The sequence below is a fragment of the Gopherus evgoodei genome, chromosome 5, assembly GCF_007399415.2.
Source record: "Gopherus evgoodei ecotype Sinaloan lineage chromosome 5, rGopEvg1_v1.p, whole genome shotgun sequence".
In the NCBI taxonomy this organism is placed as follows: domain Eukaryota; kingdom Metazoa; phylum Chordata; order Testudines; family Testudinidae; genus Gopherus; species Gopherus evgoodei.
In genome coordinates, this window is record NC_044326.1 from 134221852 (window position 1) to 134244753 (window position 22902).

Consider the following 22902-nt stretch of genomic DNA (forward strand, 5'->3'; position numbering starts at 1 on the left):
AATTGATTTAGATACATACAGCTTGGCCATACACTGCTTCCTGGGGCTTCCCACTGGCATCCAGTCCACCATGGACATAAGAGGAATTCCTGCCATAAAACCTGCAAAAACATGGAACCTTCAAGTTTAGGCTTATGACAGTAAAATAAACCAATTTCAAAGTCAAAGACACCATGTGTTTAAGTCCAGTGTAGTAGCGTTAGGCATGTTTTTGGTTTGTTTTTTTAAATTAGTTTCTGCAAAAATGCTTCCATTTGTGCATTCAGCTGCTTCTATAACTCCTGAGTATTGGAAGAACAAGACCTACTTTCTACATCCTCCATCTTATTTACAATGACTACTGTGTTTCTAATGAGTCCGACCATACTTGGCTGTTTTTTAAAATCGTGGTTAAGTCCTATCATCATTTGAGCTTGAAATGTGCCCAAGTTAGTGCTTCTCACTGATTGTGTTAGAGAGGGTCCAATTAAGATTTCAGGCTACGCTGGTAACATTTTATATCCTTACTAGATCCTTATCAGCATTCTATAAATAGGTATTCTCCTTCAAAGCTGATGTGCAGGAAGAGCCACTCTTTCACTACTTCAGTCTATACAAACAGGTTGGCCAAGTTAAATCTACATTGAAACATTTGTTCGCTATTTTGCCCTTTGGCTTCCCCAGCATCAGTGACCAGAAATGCATTGCAAAATTCAGAAACCCATAACAACATACGATTTAAAGGAGCCACTATTCCAAGAAGCTAAAGCAGATGTAGGCTGAGATCAAACCGAAAATCATGGCAGAGGAATAGAAGTCAACTGACCAAAAAACAAATCTGAGTATCTATTTAAGGGAGACAAATTCTTCCCTAGTTTTAACTGAAATACAAAGATGGAACTTAATTTTATATTCATTTGGGTCATGGAATACAGAAAACTGGAGAAGTTAATGTTTCAGTTAATGATGTACTGCACAACCGTTAACAGGACTTAGTGTAATGTTTGACTCTGTTTAACTCACCCTAATTGTATAGAACTGCTTAATTTTTCTACAAATTAAACAAAAAACACTCAAGTCAAAATTCCAAATTAAGGTTGTTTGTACAATCTTAATTCTACTCCCTTCTGCATACAGTAGTCTGTAATTCCATGACCACATAATTTATCACACGCAATATATATTTCTTCTACAATTTTGTACAGATGTGTATCATCTTAATCATTTTAAACTTCACTGATTTATGATCTTTCAGTTTCAGCAATTAGTAAGCACAGATTTACTCCAAATGCATACTTTTAACAGTATTAATTTTGGAAGTTACATTGCTAACTAGATGAGTGAAAAACTGAGTCTACACTAGCCAATGCGTGTTTTCCAGTGGAAAGTATTTAACAATGGTGTATTTGCAATAAGATATATTAATGGAACACCACTGGATAGCAATGTAGTCACTGAAAGGGATAAAGCAACTGAATTTCAATCCCCTTATATACATTTTTATACAAAACAAAATAGTAATCTACATATGGAAAGTTACGGAACTGAATGTTAGATACCCTCCACACACTTTTCAAAGCGCTAACTTTCTTCTACTGCTAGCTGGATTGAGTCAGTTCAGTGCATAACAGAATTTACAAAGTTAATTTCAATTAGTCTTTCAAACATTGGAACATTTTATCCACTCAGCAGTTACTGCTGCACATTAGTTTTCACTTTTAACAAGTTATTAGAATTTTTGTTCACCAATAAGAAATATGCTCCCCAAAGACACCCTAACCCAAACACTGTGCAAATATCTGCTTTCCTACAGACTTCAGACTTTAACCTAGAGGGGTCAGAAAGATGAGACTCAGAAGTGTCAGCTCTAAAGGAGCATTTTTAATGTTGCAAACTAACTGAAAACAGAATTTTCTTGAGTACTTTCTAGTAAATCTATCACATTATTTTATATGGATTTGGACAAGAGAAACAGTATCATTCACCATGCAAAACTGATTGAATCTTTGCATTAAGTATTGAGAGAAACACATCTTACCTATGAGTTGCTACTGCTGCTCCACTAGGCTAGCACTTTCCCCCACTACTACTTTAGGTTATTCTTCTATTATACATGTGTGAGAGTTAGCAAGTATTTTTGATAAAAGTATTTTCAGGAATGCTGGCATACACCAAATACTCTGAGAAGACAATATTCATGAATATCCGAGGTTCAAGGGAAACAACCTGCTTTTCTGAAAATAATTATGATGGATTATCACTCCTGAAAATAGTGCCTCCAGTATAAATCTCACAAAAAAAATGCTTTAATTCTTAAGATTTAACCTTCTGAAGCAGCCACAGGCCAGTCCAAGGGCTGTACCTTAATAAATATGCTCTAAAACTACATACTTTACTAGAGTGTTCTGAGGCTTCTAAATTGTTTTCAGGAGTGAGAAATGAGCTATTCTAAATTTGAAATTAAGAAAATAAAATTCTTAGGTACTTGAAGATGAACAAAGGACATGCAATGGATGCATAAGCACCTGTACAGCAGATTAGAGCACCTCATCATGCCTAACTCCCAATTCCCAGGGTAGCTACAGAGATGAGCAAATCATGCAAAACTTCCCACACAGATCTAAATTATAACCCTCCATGAGCAAGGAGTTCAACCTCCACACCAGGGGAAGTCATGAGAGATGTACATTTCCTGTTCATGTGGAACTATGAAATTCCCCCAGATCTTGGCCTTGCAGTCCTTGAACATGCTGAGTAAAGAGCCCACTAAGGGGCAGATCTGCTGATCATTCACAGCTATCGACCAAGATACAGCTTCCAACTAGAAGTTAAAGCTACATCAGGGGAATAAATGTTTAGCTCCCACGTACACAAATCTATAATTTCCATTCATAACAGATCACAGAAGCTATAGCACCAGCAAAGCCATAGAGGTTCATCTAGGATGGAACTCCCATTCAAACCATATAACCAACAAAGCTATCTGGAGTAGCACTCCTAAATCCCGAAGAAGCTGGACTACTGGCTGAGTTTTTGAGGATGCCTACTGACAAGGATCTCTGGGGCTGCCCTGAACCTTTTACTGGGGGATGGGGGCGAGGGAGGGGGAAGATCGTAAATGCTAATTGTCCAACTCCTCTCTAGTCATTGTGGAACTATTACGATTCCTTCAGATGGATGTCAAACACTGTCAAGCCCTTAAAACCACAGCCTCTATAGATGTAATAGTTCAGCTATAGATCAGGCAAACAGCACAGGGAGCACACAAAAACTGCTTCAAGACATAGGCACTGACTCCATGGGCATGTAAAAAAATTGGTGCGTGCTCAGCCCCCACCAGTAGCTCCCTGTGGCCCCGCCCCAGTACTCCAGCTGACCTCCGCCTCCTCCGCGAGCGTGCCACCGCATCCTGCTTCTCCCCCCTCCCTCCCACTGCCTGCACCACAAAACAGCTGACTCGCGGGGCAGGGATGGAGGGGGAAGGAGAGGGAATGCCACGCTGGGGGAAGAGGCAGGGCCAGGGTGGGGATTTAGGGAAGGGATCCAATAGGGGTAGGGACTTTGGGGATGGGGTTGGAACGGGGGCAGGGCCGGCGTGGGGATGGGGTGGAGCTGGGGTGGGGGGGTGCGGGCACCCACCAGCACCACAGAAAGTTGGCGCCTATGCTTCAAGAGGAACTCTGACAGACGCTAGTGTCCTCCACAAGAGGCCACATCCAGTGTCCCAAGCTAAGAAAACTGGGTCAGCTTGTGGTTAGAGATCTCCACAATATCTTAAAGTGGTTCTGTTGCCCTGCAGAACTGTGCCAGTTCAGAACAACAGCTGAGGCGAGACAGTCCAGCATTTTCACCAAGTGCTCAAAGGTGCAATCTGTACTCAGAATACCACCTGTTGTAAGGAACACTAGCTGCTGAAAATCCTGGAGCATTCCCAGGAGTTAATCAAGCCTCATGCATTGGCAGTACTAGAAGGTCATTAAAAAATATATATATACAAGTAATTATGCTTTACACTCTGGTTAACATAAGAACGGCCGTACCGGGTCAGACCAAAGGTCCAGCTAGCCCAGTATCTGTCTACCGACAGTGGCTAATGCCAGGTGCCCCAGAGGGAGTGAAGCTAACAGGCAATGATCAAGTGATCTTTCTCCTGCCATCCATCTCCATCTTCTGATGAAGAGAGGCTAGGACACCATTCTTTACCTTTTTTGGCTAATAACCATTTATGGACTTAGCCACCATGAATTTATCCAGTTCCCTTTTAAACATTGTTATAGTCCCAGCCTTCACAACCTCCTCAGGTAAGGAGTTCAACAAGTTGACTGTGCGCTGTGTGAAGAAGAACTTCCTTTTATTTGTTTTAAACCTGCTACCTATTAATTTCATTTGGTGACCCCTAGTTCTTGTATTATGGGAATAAATAAATAACTTTTCCTTATCCGCTTTCTCAACATCACTCATGATTTTATATACCTCTATCATATCCCCCTTTAGTCTCCTCTTTTCCAAGCTGAAGAGGCCTAGCCTCTTTAATCTTTCCTCGTACGGGACCCTCTTCAAACCCCTAATCATTTTAGTTGCCCTTTTCTCAACCTTTTCTAGTGCTAGAATATCTTTTTTGAGGCAAGACCACATCTGTATGCAGTTTGTTAAGGGTCCTTCCTTGATACAGAATCCTCAGTGTCAACAGTTCCTGCTGCCTGTCAACATGTACTATCATACAGGATAACCTGGAGAGCTGCTTTTCACAAAAGCAGCATACACTGAGTTTCTGTGACTAGAGTTGACAATTACCCACCACTGTTCTCCTCCTAAAGCACTAGACTTTTCACCAACATGCAAACAGTCTCAGCAATCAGCTCAGTTTATAGGGCAGTTAGAGAGAATCAGGGGAGCAGAGGAATCAGAGAGAACAGGAACAGAATTAAAACAAATCAAGTGTCAATCTGAGGAACGGTAAGATCAAAAACCTGAAGACTCAGACAACAACTCCAGAAAAGTGTTGAACTGCAGATTATAAACCCAAAAATCAAAACTACTGAATCTTCTATGCAAATGCTAAAGCAGCACCCAATAAGAATAAGGACTGACTGGAGTTTGAATGAAGGACCCCAGTATCTTGCTTAAAGAGCAGCATGTGATCAGAGCTCCAGCTATATTGTTACATCTCTAGATAAGGCAGTTTTCTGCAAGACTTTAAAAACTGACACAGGCCTAGTCCTTGGACTAGCAGGTGAAGAGCCAAAGTGAAGAAGGTGGTGTGACATCACACCCTTGCCCTAAAAAAAAAAAAAAAAAAAGTCTTCTGCAATGTAAAGGAACAACTGTGCACAGTATTTAACTGTAATAGTGCATATCAAATTTATAAAAAATAACTTGATAAATGTAACTTACTACACCTCTCACTTTTGCTGCAATTTTTCATTTTCTGGTTTCACTCCACTTTCTTACCTACAAGAGATCATAGTGTGTTTTTTCCCATCTTGTCTTCAGTTTATTTCCTCTCTTCTGTCTTTCCTTCTGCCCCCTTACCCTTGCCCTCTTGTTAGACTTTCACCTCCCTTTTCTTTCTCCCAGCTCTTCTGAACACCTCTCTCTCTTCATTCACTCTATTTACACACAGGGCTTGGAAATTTTACCGGACACCTAAAAGTCAGTACTAAAAAGGAAGTACCACTATGCACTTCTGGCCCAAAATACAAGTGCCAGAACACTGCTGCTGCTCCTCATAAAAAAGCGTCAAGAGTGGCATTGCATAGCATGCTCACATAACTTGAGCCCTGCTAACTGTCAAGGTATAGCAACTATCAGACAAAAGAGTATTTATGGGGCTGCCACACTGACCAGGGATGACCAGGTAAGAAACCAGCCCCCCACGGCACCCCACTATGAAAGGAATCTCAATCCCTTCTTCTAAGAGGGTGATGTCCTGCAAGCTGCTTTGGGAGTCTATTTCCATCTAGTGGGTGCCAAACACCCCAAGCCTACCTCATATTCACTTTGGACACTGCAAGTTGTCTGCTGCAGTGTTTCCCAAATGGTGAGTCCTGACTCACCAGTGGGTCACGGGGCCCTAGGCAAACACGTCTGGTGCAAAGCAGAGGCTGTGTGTGTGTGAGAGCACACCTGCCCTGCACTCACCTCTCAGGCCTGGTCTATACTGAGGGGTGGGAGGTGGTGGTGGTGAAAGAAATCGATCTAAGATACGCAACTTCAGCTATGAGAATAGGGAGCTTGGGTGCAGGATGGGATGCCCTGCAAGCCGTGACCTGTCCCAGACTCCAGCTGCTCCTAGGCAGAGGCGCAGCAGGCGGCTCTGTATGCTGCCCCCTCCACCGCCCCTTTGGCTGGGAACCACAGCCAGTGGGAGCTTCAGAGGCGGCACCTGCAGGCAGAGGCAGCAGGTACAGCCGCGAGCCACACCTCTGCCTAGGAGCAGCCAGAAACCAGGACAGGTCGCCACTTGTGGGGAGCTGCCAGAGATGAGCAGCCCCTAGATCCAGCACCCCCTCCTGTGCCCCAAACCCCTGCTCCAAGGCTCCCCTGCACCCAAACTCCCTCCCAGAACCCAGGCTCCACAGTCCCTCCCATGGCCTAACCCTGCATCCAAACTCCCTCCCTCTTAGTTAACCAGCATCTCCCATTCCCCCAACATGCTGGATAAAAGAGCTTTTACTCCACTTCTCATGGGAGTTTCTCAGTCAAAATAAAGCTTAGTTAACTATAACTTCTAGCTCTCTTGGTAAGGTACTACATCTGATTCTTTTTTTTTTTTTTTTTTTTTTTTAAATTATTTTACAGACTTTTTTTCTAAACATTTCTCTACCTTGTTGCCATGTGAAGAATGCTACATAAACTCAGAAAAACTAACTATACAGGGGAAGATAATGAAACTGACTACATCATGCCATGAAATGTACAAAATAAATTTAGCAAAAACAGTATTTATTGTAACCTTTCAGTTATGCAGGCCTTAGCAGGTATGAAAGTCTCAGACAGCAAGAGGATTTTCTAGTTGTGTCCAGCTAACATTGGTGAAATGAACCCCTACACTACCTGGACACTGGAAACTAGATTTTTACCTAGGAGTTCAGGGGCTGTCTTACTAACTTTACTACAGTTTTAAGAAATTCATCTAGAATTCTACTTTACAAGGATCATTTGCTCCATCCACATCTGTGCATATGTAAAAAATACCCAAATGAACATACAGTATATATATCTGCCTGAATAGCTATATAGAATGACATACTCAAATAAAGCACACGAAGTTTATAAAATAATAGCTTTCAGTATAGCTGCAATTACCTACCTTTCAAATGATATGGGAATAATTTTCAACTCCCCCACCCAACCCCAAGAGTTCTTAAATTTAGATACAATCAATTTATTTTACATTCATCCAAAAATACAACCTGCTTCTTATATTCAAGAATACATAAATTAATTTACACAGAAAAAGATTACCTGTGCAAGAAGTCAGGAGCTTTATTTAGCAAAGTGTAGTACTGCCTCACAAACTCCCGCCCTACAAGCAGGGGACTTGGCTTCTCCATCACCATTTCTTTGGTACAGAGTGTCAAATGCTGTAATTAGACAAAAATTAATAAATTACTTTACAAACAACCCTGCAATTTAATACGTCCATCTATTCATCCCCTCACATGGATTTTTATGAAATCCTATGTAAAACAGGAATCACCATTTGGTAAGAAACTACTATACCACCATGTAGTCTCAGACTTAAAAATACCTGAGTAACTCAAGACTGCTATAGTTCAATCATTCATTATCTTGACAAATTGATCTAATTTTCAAGATCTCTAAGTAATTAGCAAGCACACCAGTTTCAGTGGAGACAGACAAGAGGCAAGCTATACTTGTTAAATTCATTTAAATAAATACAACAAAATTATCCAAAATACTGGCGATTACAATTAGTTTACCCTTTTTTAGCAAGAGGGTGACTAAAGTCATTAAAACAAAGTTTTATATGAAAGATTATGTTACTTACTTATGCCCTTTTGTCTTTTTATCTTTCAACAGCAGTCCTTGCACTCAAGCAAAAAACTTAAGAGGGGCTCACCACCTTTAATACAGTAAATTTATCTACCTTGTAAGTCTGCTTTTCCAAAAGGAATTATCCTTCAACACAAGTCATGGGAGAAATTCCTTAGCTATTAGAATTATCTGATGTTTCAAGGTACCTGTCTGGAGGTTCAGCAGCTTTGCTTTAATGACCAGGCTCTAACCTCAGATGGCTCTGAATTTTCCAGGCCAGTTCCTTTTAAGAGTAGGAACTCAAACTAAGGTACATTTGGCCCAATCAAGTAAGAAACATCCTGTAAGATACCAAAACTTGGGGAGTGGGGAATTTCAAATTTCTCTACTTCAGAAGCAGGCTCCGAAGGAAAGAACACAGCAGAATTCCTCCACAGATAGTCAATCTAAGGAGAAGAACTATACAAGTATGTATCTGTGGCAACGGTGCCTAAGACCATGATTTAAAGCTTCTTGAACACTAGCAAAGACACAAGCAGATTATTCCCTGGTCTACCAGAACTCAAAGTCCTTGAGTGCATGTGACTGTCCCAATTCCCAGAAACTAAACATGCATAGTTTCTGCTCTGGACAAAACATTTCCTGTGTTTTTCCTACATGAACTCCCTTAACAGGCTATATGGTTATCCTAGTAGAACCAACTTTGGAAAATCTGTTGTGAGCATCGTCCCTGGACCAAAGTAGTATTGAGGTTATCTGTTCTCAGGGCTTGGCTACACTCACACTTTACAGCGCTGCAACTGGGGTGTGAAGAAAAAAAAAACAACCCCTGAGCGCTGCAAGATACAGCGCTGTAAAGCGTCAGTGTAATCAGGGCAGCAGCACTGGGAGCGCGGCTCCCAGCGCTGCACGCTACACCCGTACGGGATGTGGTTTACATGCAGCGCTGGGAGAGCTCTCTCCCAGCGCTGCCGCTCTGACTACACTCACACTTCAAAGCGCTGCCACAGCAGTGCTCCCGCAGCGCTGCCGGGGCAGTGCTTTGAAATTCCAAATGTAGCCATATCCTCAGATACAGATGGGCATTAGTCTCCACCAAAACCTGAAGAGGCCTATGAAATTCTCATGTGGAGGTTATTAAACACAAGCCATCACTATTGACACCCTTTGGTCTCCACATCCCTCCTACACAGGTGTCCCTAATAAGCAAATATGCACATTGCAGCAAGCAGTTAACGAGCCAACAGGAACGTAACTTCCACTACAGTCCCAATCCAACATCTTTGGGAAGCAAATACCACTATGCTGACTATTGGGTATATATGCCAGCTGACTAAGACATCAATTTCAGTCTTAAAAGTCATGCCCCGGTAATAGAAGAATTGATACAATTCAGTCTTTTCTTATCACATGACCCGCCATGTCCCTATCTCCCCAGAAGACAGAGCATTAAACACACTGAAGTGGTACCTTCATGAGAAAGCGGTTGTGAAACCAGAACTTCAACAATTCCAAAGACACTTCAGCTTGCTACCCAAAGAAACTGGAAGTGTGAGAAATGCAAGGGCTGTAGGAGGAGCTAACACTGAGAAATTCAAAGGCATGTGACTCTTAGAAGGTGATACAGATGGCATAACTTGGTGACAAGGCAACAGGTCTGGAGACCAACAGATGTACAACAAAACTAAAATAACAGAAACCTGCTGGATACTTCAGTAACTTGTAAATCCTATCCTGCCCCAGAGTCTCTAATGCCCAGCACCTGCAACTAATGCTAATGTTTCCAAGTCAAGCTTGTAGTCATGCATCGATACCATTGCCTCTCAGCAAATCACTGACAGTCTATCAGAGAATTAGTACTCAGGAAAGAGGTGGATGGAGAAGCAACAGTACCTCAACATTATACTCCTTGTACTGGCATGCTAGCAGGAAGGAAGGTGGTACTGCAATGCATTCCAGCCCAACTCTGCCCAATCCCAGACATCCCAACATGAGAAAGTTTTCTCATCATATCAGTGTAGCAAATGAAACTATTCGTACACAGGCCCTCAGCTTCATTGTCACCTTGATACATCAACACAGGGGACAGAATCCCCTGTATGTTTCAGAACCCTGCTGCCCTGCCCACCACATCACTCCACTCCAATGCTATCCTGGAGCACCAGGGGGATGAGCAAGCTACAGGGAGCTGGCTCCCAGGTTCTGTAATCCCACTGGCACATCTCCACAGACGAAGAAGCCACTGCACAGACACAACCCCTGCAGTGACCATGGCATGTCAGGGAAGCAAAGGAACCAGCAGTCTCTTTGCTCTGTCATTCCCTTAATGCACGAGAATGGAGGGTATTGTCTAGGGTGAGGTCCCCTGTCATCTGAGCTCTGCATTCTCTCAGCCCAAAAGCACAGATGAGAGCTGGGTGCTCTGAGAAGTGCCTCACACTGTCAGGGTATGTCTACATCACGGGAATATTCCGATTTTACAGAAACCGTTTTTTTAAAACAGATTGTATAAAGTCGAGTGCATGCGGCCACACTAGGCACATTAATTCAGCGGTGTGCGTCCATGTACCAACACTAGGGTCAATTTCCGGAGCGTTGCACTGTGGGTAGCTATCCCATAGTTCCCGCAGTCTCCCCCAGCCCTTGGAATTCTGGGTTGAGATCCCAGTGCCTGATGGGGCAAAAAACATTGTTGGGGGTGGTTCTGGGTTCAGCCTCACCCCTCCCTCCATGAAAGCAGCAGACAACCGTTTCACGCCTTTTTTCCTGGCTGAACTGTGCAAACACCATAGCACAGCAAGCATGGACCCTGCTCAGCTCAAGACTGCAATCGTGGATGTTGTAAACACCTCCACATTCTCGTGCAGTCTAGGTGAGGAGGCGGCGGCTACGACAGCGCGGCGATGAGAGTGATGAGGACATGGACACAGAATTCTCTCAAACCACGGGCCCCTGCGCTTTGGAGATCCTGCTGGTAATGGGGGAGGTTCTACCCATTGAACGCCGATTTTGGGCCCAGGAAACAAGCACAGACTGGTGGGACCACATAGTTTTGCAGGTTTGGGACGATTCCCAGTGGCTGCGAAACTTTCGCATGCGTAAGGGCACTTTCTTTGAACTTTGACTTGCTTTCCCCTGCCCTGAAACGCCAGAATACAAAGATGAGAGCAGCCCTCACAGTTGAGAAGCGAGTGGTAATAGCCCTCTGGAAGCTTGCAATGTCAGACAGCTACCGGTCAGTCGGGAATCAATTTGGAGTAAGCAAATCTACGGTGGGGGCTGCTATGATGCAAGTAGCCAAAGCAATCATTAAGCTGCTGTTACGAAAGGTTGTGACTCTGGGAAATGTGCAGGTCATAGTGGATGGCTTTGCTGCAATGGGATTCCCTAACTGTGGTGGGGCGATAGATGGAACCCATAACCCTATCTTGGCACGGGAGCACCAGGGCACCCAGTACATAAACTGAAAGGGATACTTTTCAATGGTGCTGCAAGCACTGGTGGATCACAAAGGACGTTTCACCAACATCCATGTGGGATGGCCGGGGAGGGTTCATGACGCTCGCGTCTTCAGGAACATTACTTTGTTTAAACAGCTCCAGCAAGGGAATTACTTCCCAGACCAGAAAACAACAGTTGAAGATGTTGAAATGCCTGTAGTTATCCTGGGGGACCCAGCCTACCCCTTGATGCCATGGCTCAAGAAGCCATACACAGACAGCCTGGACAGTAGTCAGGAGCTGTTCAACTACAGGCTGAGCAAGTGCAGAATGGTGGTAAAATGTGCATTTGGCCGTTTAAAGGCACGCTGGCACACATTACTGACTCGCTCAGACCTCAGCCAAACCAATGTCCCCTTTGTTATTGCTGCTTGCTGTGTGTTCCACAATCTCTGTGAGAGTAAGGGGGAGCCCTTTATGGCAGGGTGGGAGGCTGAGGAAAATCACCAGGCCGCTGATTATGCGCAGCCCAGACACCAGGGCGATTAGAAGAGCACACCAGGAAGTGGTGTGCATCAGAGCAGCTTTGAAATCTAGTTTCATCACGGGCCAGGATACGGTGTGACTGCTGTGTTTGTTTCCCCTTGATGAACCCCCCCGCCTCCCTTGATTGACTCATTCCCTGTAAGCAACCCACCTTCCCGCTTTGATTACAGCTTGCTTAAGAAAATAAAGTCACTATCATTTAAAAATAATGTATTCTTTATTAATTCAGTATAAAAAGAGGGAAAGAACTGACAAGATAGCCCAGGTGTGGTTTGGGAGGTGGATAGAAGGGAAGGAAAAGGCCACTAAAAAATTTCAAAGTAATGATAGCCTTTTTGTTGGGCTGTCCAAGGGGGTGGAGTGGGCGGGTGCACAGAGCCTTCCCCCACGTGTTCTTACACGTCTGGGTGAGGAGGATATGGAACATTGTGAGTGGTGAGGGTGGTTACACAGGGGCTGCAGTGGCACTCTTGTGATCCTGCTGCTGTTCCTGAAGCTCCACTAGACGCCGAAGCATGTCAGTTTGATCACACAGCAGCCCCAGCATTGCATCCTGCCACCGCTGATCTTCCTGCCTACACCTCTATCTTCCTACCGCCACCTCTCATCTCAAGCGTCCCTCCTGTCCTCACGTTCACTGGCATCTTTCCCGTAATTTGATACTACGTCCTTCCACTCATTCAGATGAGCTCTTTCATTGCGGGTCACTTCCATGATTTTCAAGAACATTTCATCTCGTGTCTTTTTTTTCCACCGCCTTATCTGAGATAGCCTCCCTACTCCATCCTGAAGGCTTGAAAAATTTGCAGCTGCGTGAGGGAGGGAAAAAAGGGAGAGAAGTATTTAAAAATATACATTTTACAGAAAGCTTATACTCTTTCACGGTGAACAACACTATTCACCTTACATAGCACATGTGATTTCACTACAAGGTCGCATTTTGCATCTTAATATTGAGTGCCTGCAGCTCTGGTGTTAGAGATCTCACAGACGCAGGTCTGGACAGCAGAATTCAGCTCACATGTGTCCATGGTAAGCCACTGTCTTTCAGCTTCTGCAGCCTTCATATACACAGTGCCCTCCTTTCCCAAATACTAAGCAAATCCCGTTCAGTGATGCTTCTTTCCTGTTAACATGCAGCAGCAGAAACCACTCCCCCTTCCAATTCTCCGGGATGATCGCATTACCCCTCCCCCCCACCGCATGGCTGGTATCATGGAAGATCACTGTTAGCCAAAGGCGAAAAAGCTGAGCGCCAATCACCCCTCCCCGCTCCGCCGCTTGGCTACCTGCAAGGAAGGATTTCTTTTAAGCAACAGGCAAACAGCCCAGTAGGAATGGCCATCTCTGTCCCTTTAATTAAATTCTTGAATTTCAACTAGGTTACCATGAACGATATCACTCTCCTGAGGATAACACAGCGAGACAAAGAACGGGTGTTGCTTGAATGCCAGCAATCACCGGGACCACAGCAGCAAGGCTTTGTCATGCAATGATACCAGATTAATTGCTACATGCGCGGCGTGGTCAAGTGTCCTACCATGGAGGACAGAATAAGGCTGCCCTGCCCAGAAACCTTCTGCAAAGGCTTTTGGAGTACCACCAGGACAGCTTCATGGAGATGTTCCTGGAGGATTTCCGCTCCATCCCCAGACATGTTAACAGACTTTTCCAATAACTGTACTGGCCGTGAATGCACCCCAAGTCCTCAGGGCAAATTAATCATTAAAAAACGCTTGCTTTTAAACCATATTTTATATTTACAAAAGGTACACTCACCAGAGATCGCTTCCATGGCTTCATTGTCTGGGATAGTGGCCTGGGAGGGCAATTCCGTCAGGGTGAGAAAAAGCTCCCGGCTGTTGGGGAGAACGGAGTGCTGTGTGCTCTCTGCAAGCTCATTGTCCTCTTCCTCCTTCTCATGTTCCCCGTCCGCAGAATCCTCAGCCATGGCTGAGATTACCACCCCCACCTCGGAATCCACGGACGGGGTAGAATACTGGTGGCGGATCCCTTGAGAACTGCATGCAGCTCAGCGTAGAAGCGGCATGTTTTCGGCACTGCCACAGACCTTCCGTTTGCTTCTTTGGTTTTCTGGTAGGCTTGTCTGAGCTCCTTAACTTTCACACGGCACTGTACTGAGTCCCTGGTGTGGCCTCTCTGCATCATGGCCTTGGAAATTTTTTCAAATGTTTATTCATTTTGTCTTTTGGAACGGAGTTCTGTTAGCACGGAATCCTCTCCCCATATAGCGATCAGATCCAGTACCTCCCATGAGGTCCATGGTGGACCTCCTTTTCGATTCTCAGGAGACTGCATTGTTACCTGCGCTGATGAGCTCTGCGTGGTCACCTGTGCTGGTGAGCTCTCCACGCTGGCCAAACAGGAAATGAAATTCAAAAGTTTGCGTGGCTTTTCCTGTCTACCTGGCCAGTGCATCCGAGTTCAGATGGCTTTCCAGAGTGGTCCCAAAGATGCACTGTGGGATACTGCCCGGAGGCCAATACCGTCGATTTGCGGCCACACTAACCCTAATTCGACATGGCAATACCGATTTCAGCACTACTCCTCTCGTCGGGGAGGAGTACAGAAACCAGTTTAAACAGCCCTTTATATCGATACAAAGGGTCTCGTTGTGTGGATGAGTGCAGGGTTAAATCGATTTAACACTGCTAAATTCGGTTTAAACACATAGTAGACCAGGCCTCATACTTCTCAACAATAGAGAACGGCTTTGGTCAGTTGCTCCAGCCCACCAAGTCAACAGCACCCCCATGCAACCCTCTCAAAATACCATGTCACAGGGTGGCAGGTTTGTGAATCATAGAATACCAGGGTTGGAAGGGACCTCAGGAGGTCATCTAGTCCAACTCCATGCTCAAAGCAGGACCATTCCACAGACAGATTTTTCCCCCAGATCCCTAAATGGCCCCCTCAAAGATTGAACTCACAACCCTGGGTTTAGCAGGCCAATGCTCAAACCACTGAGCTATCCCTCCCTCCCACCAGACTAAGAGCAACTTCTATTTTATCCAGATGGCACCCTCTTAACTCTCAGAAAGCACATGAGTTTCCAGGAGCGCCTCTGACATTGGCATAAAACTTCTTCCTGATACACACACCTGATCTCAGCTTCTAAACGACCCAGTGCCTGCTTTCCAATGACAATTAGTGTGAAGCTTCTCAAAAAGAGCCATGACACAAGACACCATTACACTTCTACAAGGCTCTGGAGCCTCACATATACACTCCCATGGATGCAATGATAGGATATGCTGATAACACCAGTCTTGTTAGATCCCAGGTGCCTTCCTCACATCAGTGTGCTTGTCTTACAATAAGGCACTGACTAGAACAGAGTACAAGCACATGACCTTTCCTGCTTTGAGAAGGGCCACACTCAGTGTGCCATGGCACTAATTTTCGAGTCCTGAGCTAAACTGCAAATGAACTGCCCTCTACTGAAGTACTGTGAAAAGTCCAATCGGAAGAGAGTCAACCTGATAAACTGATTTTGCCCAGAGACTCAAAGCTAAGTCAGAAGTGCAGCTGAACAGCTGTCATCAATATCCCAGGTTCAGCAACAACAGGGAACCTACAAAACTGAAACAAAATATTTGTCAGCCATTGAAGTCTCAGGCAGTTTAGCTCAGCGAAGCACCAAACAAGAATCAAACAGAGAGTTCCAAGCCAAGTGTCAATGCCAAGGACTGCTAGCTATTAAAACTGACTAAAAAAAAATCATAATTGAGGCATTACCTTAAAACAACCCAAAGCTCTAAGATAAACAGCTGGTACAGAGCTGAACCTAAAATACCTAGATCAGTTAAAACTGTGATAATAAGCCAAAGGGAGAACGGTATGCTCAATCATCACAGAAAACGTAAGATTCCAGACAGGACATGCAGCAATAAACCGCATCAGCTGGAACTGCTGGAAGCATCAATAAGGAGCTCTTGATAACCACATATAAAAAGGAACTGCCTGGAACATTCTGGGGCCTCCAAGGACTGAGGATAGAGTATGCTCAGTAAGACAGGGCCCTCAAGTCGGCCTACACAGTCCTGAAGGGGTATGTGTGTGTGTGTGGGGGGGGGTTGTCTAATGGATTTGGAAGCTCCCCAGCTTGACTCACAATGATAAACACGACACAGAAGTAAAAATCTTCCATAGACATTAACTTTAGAAATGCATGGAGCTTGATTTCAATACGTTCAAAAACTCCTTTCATGCAAAAGGAGGGGACACTGTTTTCATCATCACTGTGTTGCTGTTTTTTTTTAAATTACCGTAGGACAAGTACAGTCAAGGGAAGCCACTCAATGTCAAGTCTGTACAGGATTTATAAGAATCAGCCCTATGTTCTCAGGTATAAATAGGGTAAAGCAAAGGCTTTCATATGCCATAGACAAACAAGCGAAATATCTTAAGTACAACATATAGCACTGTTAGGTTTGCCCGCAGGAACACAATGCAATACTGGATCAGACTAGTGAATCATGTAGCCTAAAATACCATGGCTTACAGTGGCAAGTACCAGCTCTCTGAGGGGAAGATTCAAAAAACCCTGCAGAAGGTAGTTAAGCAATAAGCAACCCACTAAGTTCCTCCTTAACCCCCATTAGTCAAAGGCTGGTTTAGGCCCTGAAATATGAGGGTTTGTTTAACATTTTTACTATACTCTGAATACTCATATTAACCATAAGAAAGTCCAGTCTTACTTGAATCCTGCTGCACTCAACCTCAATTACATACTGTAGCACTAAGTACAAGTAATGCATTGAGAGAGAGGTGTTTCCCTTTATCATTTTCAATTTGCTCCTTTTCAATCTCACTGAGCATCTCCTTATTCTTCTATTACAACAAAGGATGAAGAGAACTTACTGTTCTACTTTCACCATGTATTTTTTCTTCCCTTGTATCCCCTTTTTAAAGCAAGCAATCCCATTCTTCTCAGTTCCTTCATATAACAGCTTGTCGATGCTTGTTATCACTACTGTGACCATTCTCTGAACACACTATTTCTGCTACCTCCTTTGAAACAGGGACAAGAGCTGAAGAGATGAGTGTAACATTGATTTGTATCATGTCATCACAGTAAAAGCTGGGTTATCCATAGGGCCCTCCCAAATTCACAGTCCATTTTGGTCAATGTCAGTCATAGGCTTTTAAAAACTGTAAATTTCATAATTTCGGCCATTTAAATCTGAAATTTCACAGTGGTGTAATTGTAGGGGTCTTGACCCAAAAAGCAGTTGTGAGGAGGTAGCAAGGTTATTGGTTGGGGGTGTGTGGCACTGCTACCCTTACTTCTGTGCTGCTGCTGGTGGTGGCGCTGCCTTCAGAGTTGGGCAGCTGGACAGCAGCGGCTGCTGGCCAGGGGCCCAGCTCTGAAGGCAGAGTCTCCACAAGCAGCAGTGCAGAAGGGTGGCATAGCATGGTATTGCCACCCTTACTTCTGCACTGCTGCTGGCAAGGCGCCACCTTCAGAACTAGGTGCCTGGCAACCAGCTGCTGCTCTCCAGCTTCCCAGCTCTGAAGGCAGCGCAGAAGGGTAACAATAGGGCAGCCCCCTAAAATAGCCTTCTGACCCCCCCATAACTCCCTTTTGGGTCAGGACCCTCAATTTGAGAAATGCAGGTCTCATCCGTGCAATCTGTACAGTATAGGATAAAAGCACTCAAAAGACCAGATTTCATGGTGGGACACCAGATTTTACGATCTGTGACGTGTTTTTCATGGCCATGATTTTGGTAGAGCCCTAGTTATCTGGCACTTTACCAACCAGAAAGCTCTATAAACTGGCATTTCAGGAAATGTGCAGGATGCATGCTCTGGGAGGCAGTTCGGGTGCAAGAGGGGGTTCTGGGGAGGGGTTTGGGGCATGGGAGGGGTATCAGAGTACTGGATCCAGGCAGCACTCATCTTGGGTAGCTCCCCGCAAGCAGCGACATGTCCCTGCTGCTCCTATGTGGAGGTATGGCCAGGCAGCTGTGAGCCGCCTCCGCTCACAGGCACCACCCCTGCAGCTCCCATTGGCCGCAGTCAATGCTCCAAGGTGGAGGAACAACCATAGCGGCTCCATGCACTGCCTCCATCCCGAGCACTGGCTCCACAATTCCCATTGGCCAGGGACCATGACCAATGGGAGCTGCGAGGGAGGCACCTGCAAGCAGAGGCAGCTCACACTGAGCATTCTTTGTCACAGGTGCTTGGCTACCTGGCTCTTGTTCACATGCCCAGCGTCTACTGATCACCACATGTGGTGTCAGGAAGGAATTTTCTCCCAGTTGACTATGGGGGATTTTTGCCTTCCTCTGCAGTATGTGGGTGCAGGTCCCTGTCCCTTTCTGGGATTATCTGGGTATAACTAATTTATTTTCCTGCCATTATAGGGCTGCCTCAAGCACTGGCACACCTCAGTCCGTCCTGTTCTCTGGCTGGTGCAGATAGTAGTCTAGTCTCCGGCAGACTGTAATGCTTTGGTCTCCTTTCAGGTGTTGGGTTTAGTGTGCAAGACCTGCCTGGTGCAGGTGGCCTGTGATACCAGGCTAAATTATCTAGTGGGCCCTTCTGGCCAAAACTCCATGATTATAACTCATGCTGTAAATGGATACACAACTGGCATGCAAAATGAAGTTATGCAGCACCAGGCATTAACTTTATTATGTATAAGAATTTTTTTTTTAATAATTAGTTAAATCTAATTCTTTCACTAAAATTAGTTCCATGTGGAACTATAAAAGTAGCAGTGCTATGTTTGATAAAAAATGCCAAATTGCTATTATCATTAAGGGCGGCACAGCCAAAATGTTAATAGATCTGGATGCCACTTGATAAGCAAATTTCCTATAAATTTAAAGTTGCCTTTAAAATATTGAAATATTTGATCCTTCCTTCAGGTTATTCCACTAAATGTGTATAAACAAAATTGTGAAAGATGTCATGTCTGAGATAAGCCATCAGTAAGGTACCTCAGAGATCAGCACTGGGCTGTTGTGCCTGTGTAGAGAAGAAAAGTTTACAAACAAGACCAAAAATCGTAAGTCTCTTTAGTGACAGATTAATCTCAGAGAGATTTAAACAACTCAGGGCAGTGATCTATAAAATAGGTGATTAGCCTAATGTGACCTATGTAGAGTCATTCATGGTAGGACTAAAGATCCAAAGACCATGTGTGTGTGTCTGGACAGACATCACAAATGTACTGAACCCTGGTGATGCCTCATCTGAAGGGCTGTATCCATTGATGGTGTTACTGAAACGTAGAGGCACAAATTATGAACAAGGTTCAGAAAAGTGCAACTAAAAGTAAAAAATATGGCCTGTCTTACCACAGACATAATAGGCAGATAAGCCTGTATGCTTTGGAGAAGATGGTTACTACAGGAAAATCTTGTCATTTGTTTCTATGAAGAAAAAGTTGGGCACACCAATATTTTGTGACATATAAAGACTACTAAAGCATCGTTCTTCATACCCACAATTTCATCACCAAAGCTCCAACAATTAAAGTACTCTTAACAAGGACAGCTAGTGCATTACAGCCATTAAACACCACAGTCCAGCTTTGGTGTAGAACAGCAATACTCTACTCTGGCTCTATAGACATGTGTAGCTGTGCATGGACCACCTGCAACAGGCTTTTGATGTGCACTTCACTCAATACCAGGTTCCAAGCCAGTTATAACAGATGCATACTCCATAATGCAGCGTGAAATAGAAAAGGAGATGCTAGGATCCCTTGAAAGCAGAAATTAAGTGTTCCTCCTGATGTTAACCAGGTGGGAAACAGAGCGATATTCTCCTCAAAGTACAATAAAAAATGCAATGTTTTACAACCATCAAACATCAAAGGTGTTCATTGTAACAGATTAGTTGCATCTCAATCCAGACAGTATAGGAGGGAGGCAATCTCCCATAGATGAGATCAATGGAAGCATGCAAACTGGATCTACCTCCATTTTGGATAGCCAGCCCTCTCCAAGCCTTCCCCAAGAGTCAGTCCCTAGGACCAATCCTATTCAATTTATTCATAAATGATCTGGAGAAAGGGGTAAATAGTGAGGTGGCAAAGTTTGCAGATGATACTAAACTACTCAAGATAGTTAAGACCAATGCAGATTGTGAAGAACTTCAAAAAGATCTCACAAAACTAAGTGATTGCGCAACAAAATGGCAAATGAAATTTAATGTGGATAAATGTAAAGTAATGCACATTGGAAAAAATAACTCCAACTATACATACAATATGATGGGGGCTAATTTAGCTACAACAAGTCAGGAAAAAGATCTTGGCGCCATAGTGGATAGTTCTCTGAAGATGTCCACGTAGCATGCAGAGGCGATCAAAAAAGCAAACAAGATGTTAGGAATCATTAAAAAGGGGACAGAGAATAAGACTGAGAATATATTATTGCCCTTATATAAATCCATGGTACGCTCACATCTCGAATACTGTATACAGATGTGGTCTCCTCACCTCAAAAAAGATATTCTAGCACTAGAAAAGGTTCAGAAAAGGGCAACTAAAATGATTAGGGGTTTGGAGAGGGTCCCATATGAGGAAAGATTAAAGAGGCTAGGCCTCTTCAGCTTGGAAAAGAGGAGACTAAGGGGGGATATGATAGAGGTATATAAAATCTGAGTGATGTAGAGAAAGTGGATAAGGAAAAGTTATTTATTTATTCCCATAATACAAGAACTAGGGGTCACCAAATGAAATTAATAGGTAGCAGGTTTAAAACAAATAAAAGGAAGTTCTTCTTCACACAGCACACAGTCAACTTGTGGAACTCCTCACCCGAGGAGGTTGTGAAGGCTGGGACCATAACAATGTTTAAAAGGGAACTGGATAAATTCATGGTGGCTAAGTCCATAAATGGTTATTAGCCAAAAAAGGTAAAGAATGGTGTCCCTTGCCTCTGTTCATCAGAGGATGGAGATGGATGGCAGGAGAAAGATCACTTGATCATTGCCTGTTAGCTGCACGCCCTCTGGGGCACCTGGCATTGGCCACTGTCAGTAAACAGATACTGGGCTAGATAGACCTTTGGTCTGACCCGGTACGGCCGTTCTTATGTTCTAAAAGATTCCTTAATTTTAAAGCTTACTATTCCCCACTTCATCCAACATAGCCTAGACTGGTTGACTTTCATGGCATACTGCAAAGCGTATCAGGGAGCAGCTTGACGGGACTGTATGGTTGTGGGGCAAGAGTTTTCTGGGGAGCTACTGGTGGATTAACCTGCATGATCAGGCCCTAAGGCAACAGATGCTTAATAAGTACCATTTAAGTCAACGGGACTATTCACATACCTAAGTTCTTGCAGAACTGGCGACTCTTAAATATGTCACAGGCACCTAGAATAATAAATACCATTTTACAAGTTTCACCATAAATCTTTAACAATGCTAGTCTCGCCACAGCTCCATTCACTGACCCAAGTGGCTTTTCATTTGTGAAAACTGAATGCCATTGGTAGAGTGTGTTGCTAATGGAGTTCAGGTACAATACAGTACAATGAAAGCAAACAGTACTTTAAAACTTCAGGTCAAGGACTTGTCTCCTCAGTATAAACACCCTGTAAGCGGAGATACTATACTGTTAGTCTGAAGACTCATCTATGAATGGACAAATATTTCATCCATGTAAATGATACTGGATAAACAAAAGAGAAAACTTGCTGGACAAGAGATGCAAAAAAAGCTGACCTTTCAGGAGAGGAAGCATTTTACTCTGAATATGCACAAAACAGTCACAGCACAGACCTTCTAACCCTGTACAGGGTGACCAGGGAGGACCTTTTCTAATCCACATAGGTATCTGTCAATTTCAGTGTTAAATCTGGTGTAATAAACAGGGGACATACATTGGGGTCAAAGGGTAACACAAGGATCAACTGAGCTCCTGGAAGGAACAGAGGAGAATATGGCAAATTTATTTAAAAAGAAGCTAGTCCATCCACCACCTCCCTCATGGTCTGATGTTACCTTTAGTGAACAAAGGAGAGATTCAAGGAGGGGGAAAATGAAGTGAGGTGGCAACTCTCTCCCACAGAGCCTAGCTTTGACCTGTTGCCTACCCCTCTAGTCTTTCTGCTAGAAGGACAGATAGGCGGGGTTTGAAATATTTACTATGCAATTAACAGACAGAAAGATTCAAACCCATGTAGAAGGCCACACCAGGAAGTTCATGGGGCAATGTCACATTGAATAACCCAGCTTCACCCCAATAAGGGAAGAGTATGCTGAGATTCCTACTTAGGTGCTCTTTCTGGCATCAGCTCATGAATTTTATCTTCTCTACCAACCTCTCTCTTATTTGCATCCTAAATACTTCCACGTATGCCAACTAATACCTCTTCCTCCTTGATGTATAATCCTTTCTGCTATTTGGAGACTAACCTCCCTTCCCCTATTCCTGCCCCAGTGCCACTTTATAACCCTTTCACAAGCACACGGCACATTTGAGAAAAATCTTTCCTCAGATCAAGCCTAGCCATACCCTTTTATTGTATTCTCCTCTGACAGCTCTCCAGTCTGTCACTTTTTCCAAGAGTGGCACTCAAAACTGAATATTAAAGAGGTGATCAGAAATGAAACAGAAAAACTAGCACCTGCCTACTTTGGGATCCCCCTGCATACACTGCCTAAAACTACCTTGGCCGTTTTCGGGCTGCTTTCAGTTCAATGGGCCCAGAACCATAAGCCAGGCATGCTGAGCGGAGCTGTTTTAGCTGAAGCCTGCAGGAAAGCTGTTCCCGGCCCGGTGTCAGGACCTGTAGAAGAAACGGGTCTGACACACCAAGTGTAGCCATGTTGGCGGTGGGCCCAGCGTTACAGAGAGGCAGAGAGCAGCATATCCAGGCAGGGATTTAGGAACAAGGCCGCTAGTTTTGAACCAACCCCAACACGAGGGGGCCCCAAGCGGGCG

The 22902-nt window shown here is 44.2% G+C and overlaps 1 protein-coding gene across 4 annotated transcripts in view; it reads right to left on the minus strand.

Annotated features, from left to right (window-relative positions):
* Positions 1-22902, minus strand: part of G3BP2 (G3BP stress granule assembly factor 2) — a 50323-nt gene that overhangs the window by 26908 nt on the left and 513 nt on the right. For 2 of the 4 annotated variants that reach the window (XM_030565265.1, XM_030565262.1), the window contains exons 2-3: positions 7447-7565; positions 20-101 (exon numbers count right to left, since the gene is read on the minus strand). In XM_030565265.1, coding sequence (XP_030421125.1) covers positions 20-101; positions 7447-7541 — 177 coding nt within the window. In that variant the 5' untranslated portion in view covers positions 7542-7565. Of the gene's footprint in view, positions 1-19; positions 102-7446; positions 7566-21284; positions 21303-22628; positions 22748-22902 lie in introns of those variants that run through there. The other 2 variants (XM_030565263.1, XM_030565264.1) reach the window with 2 other exon arrangements.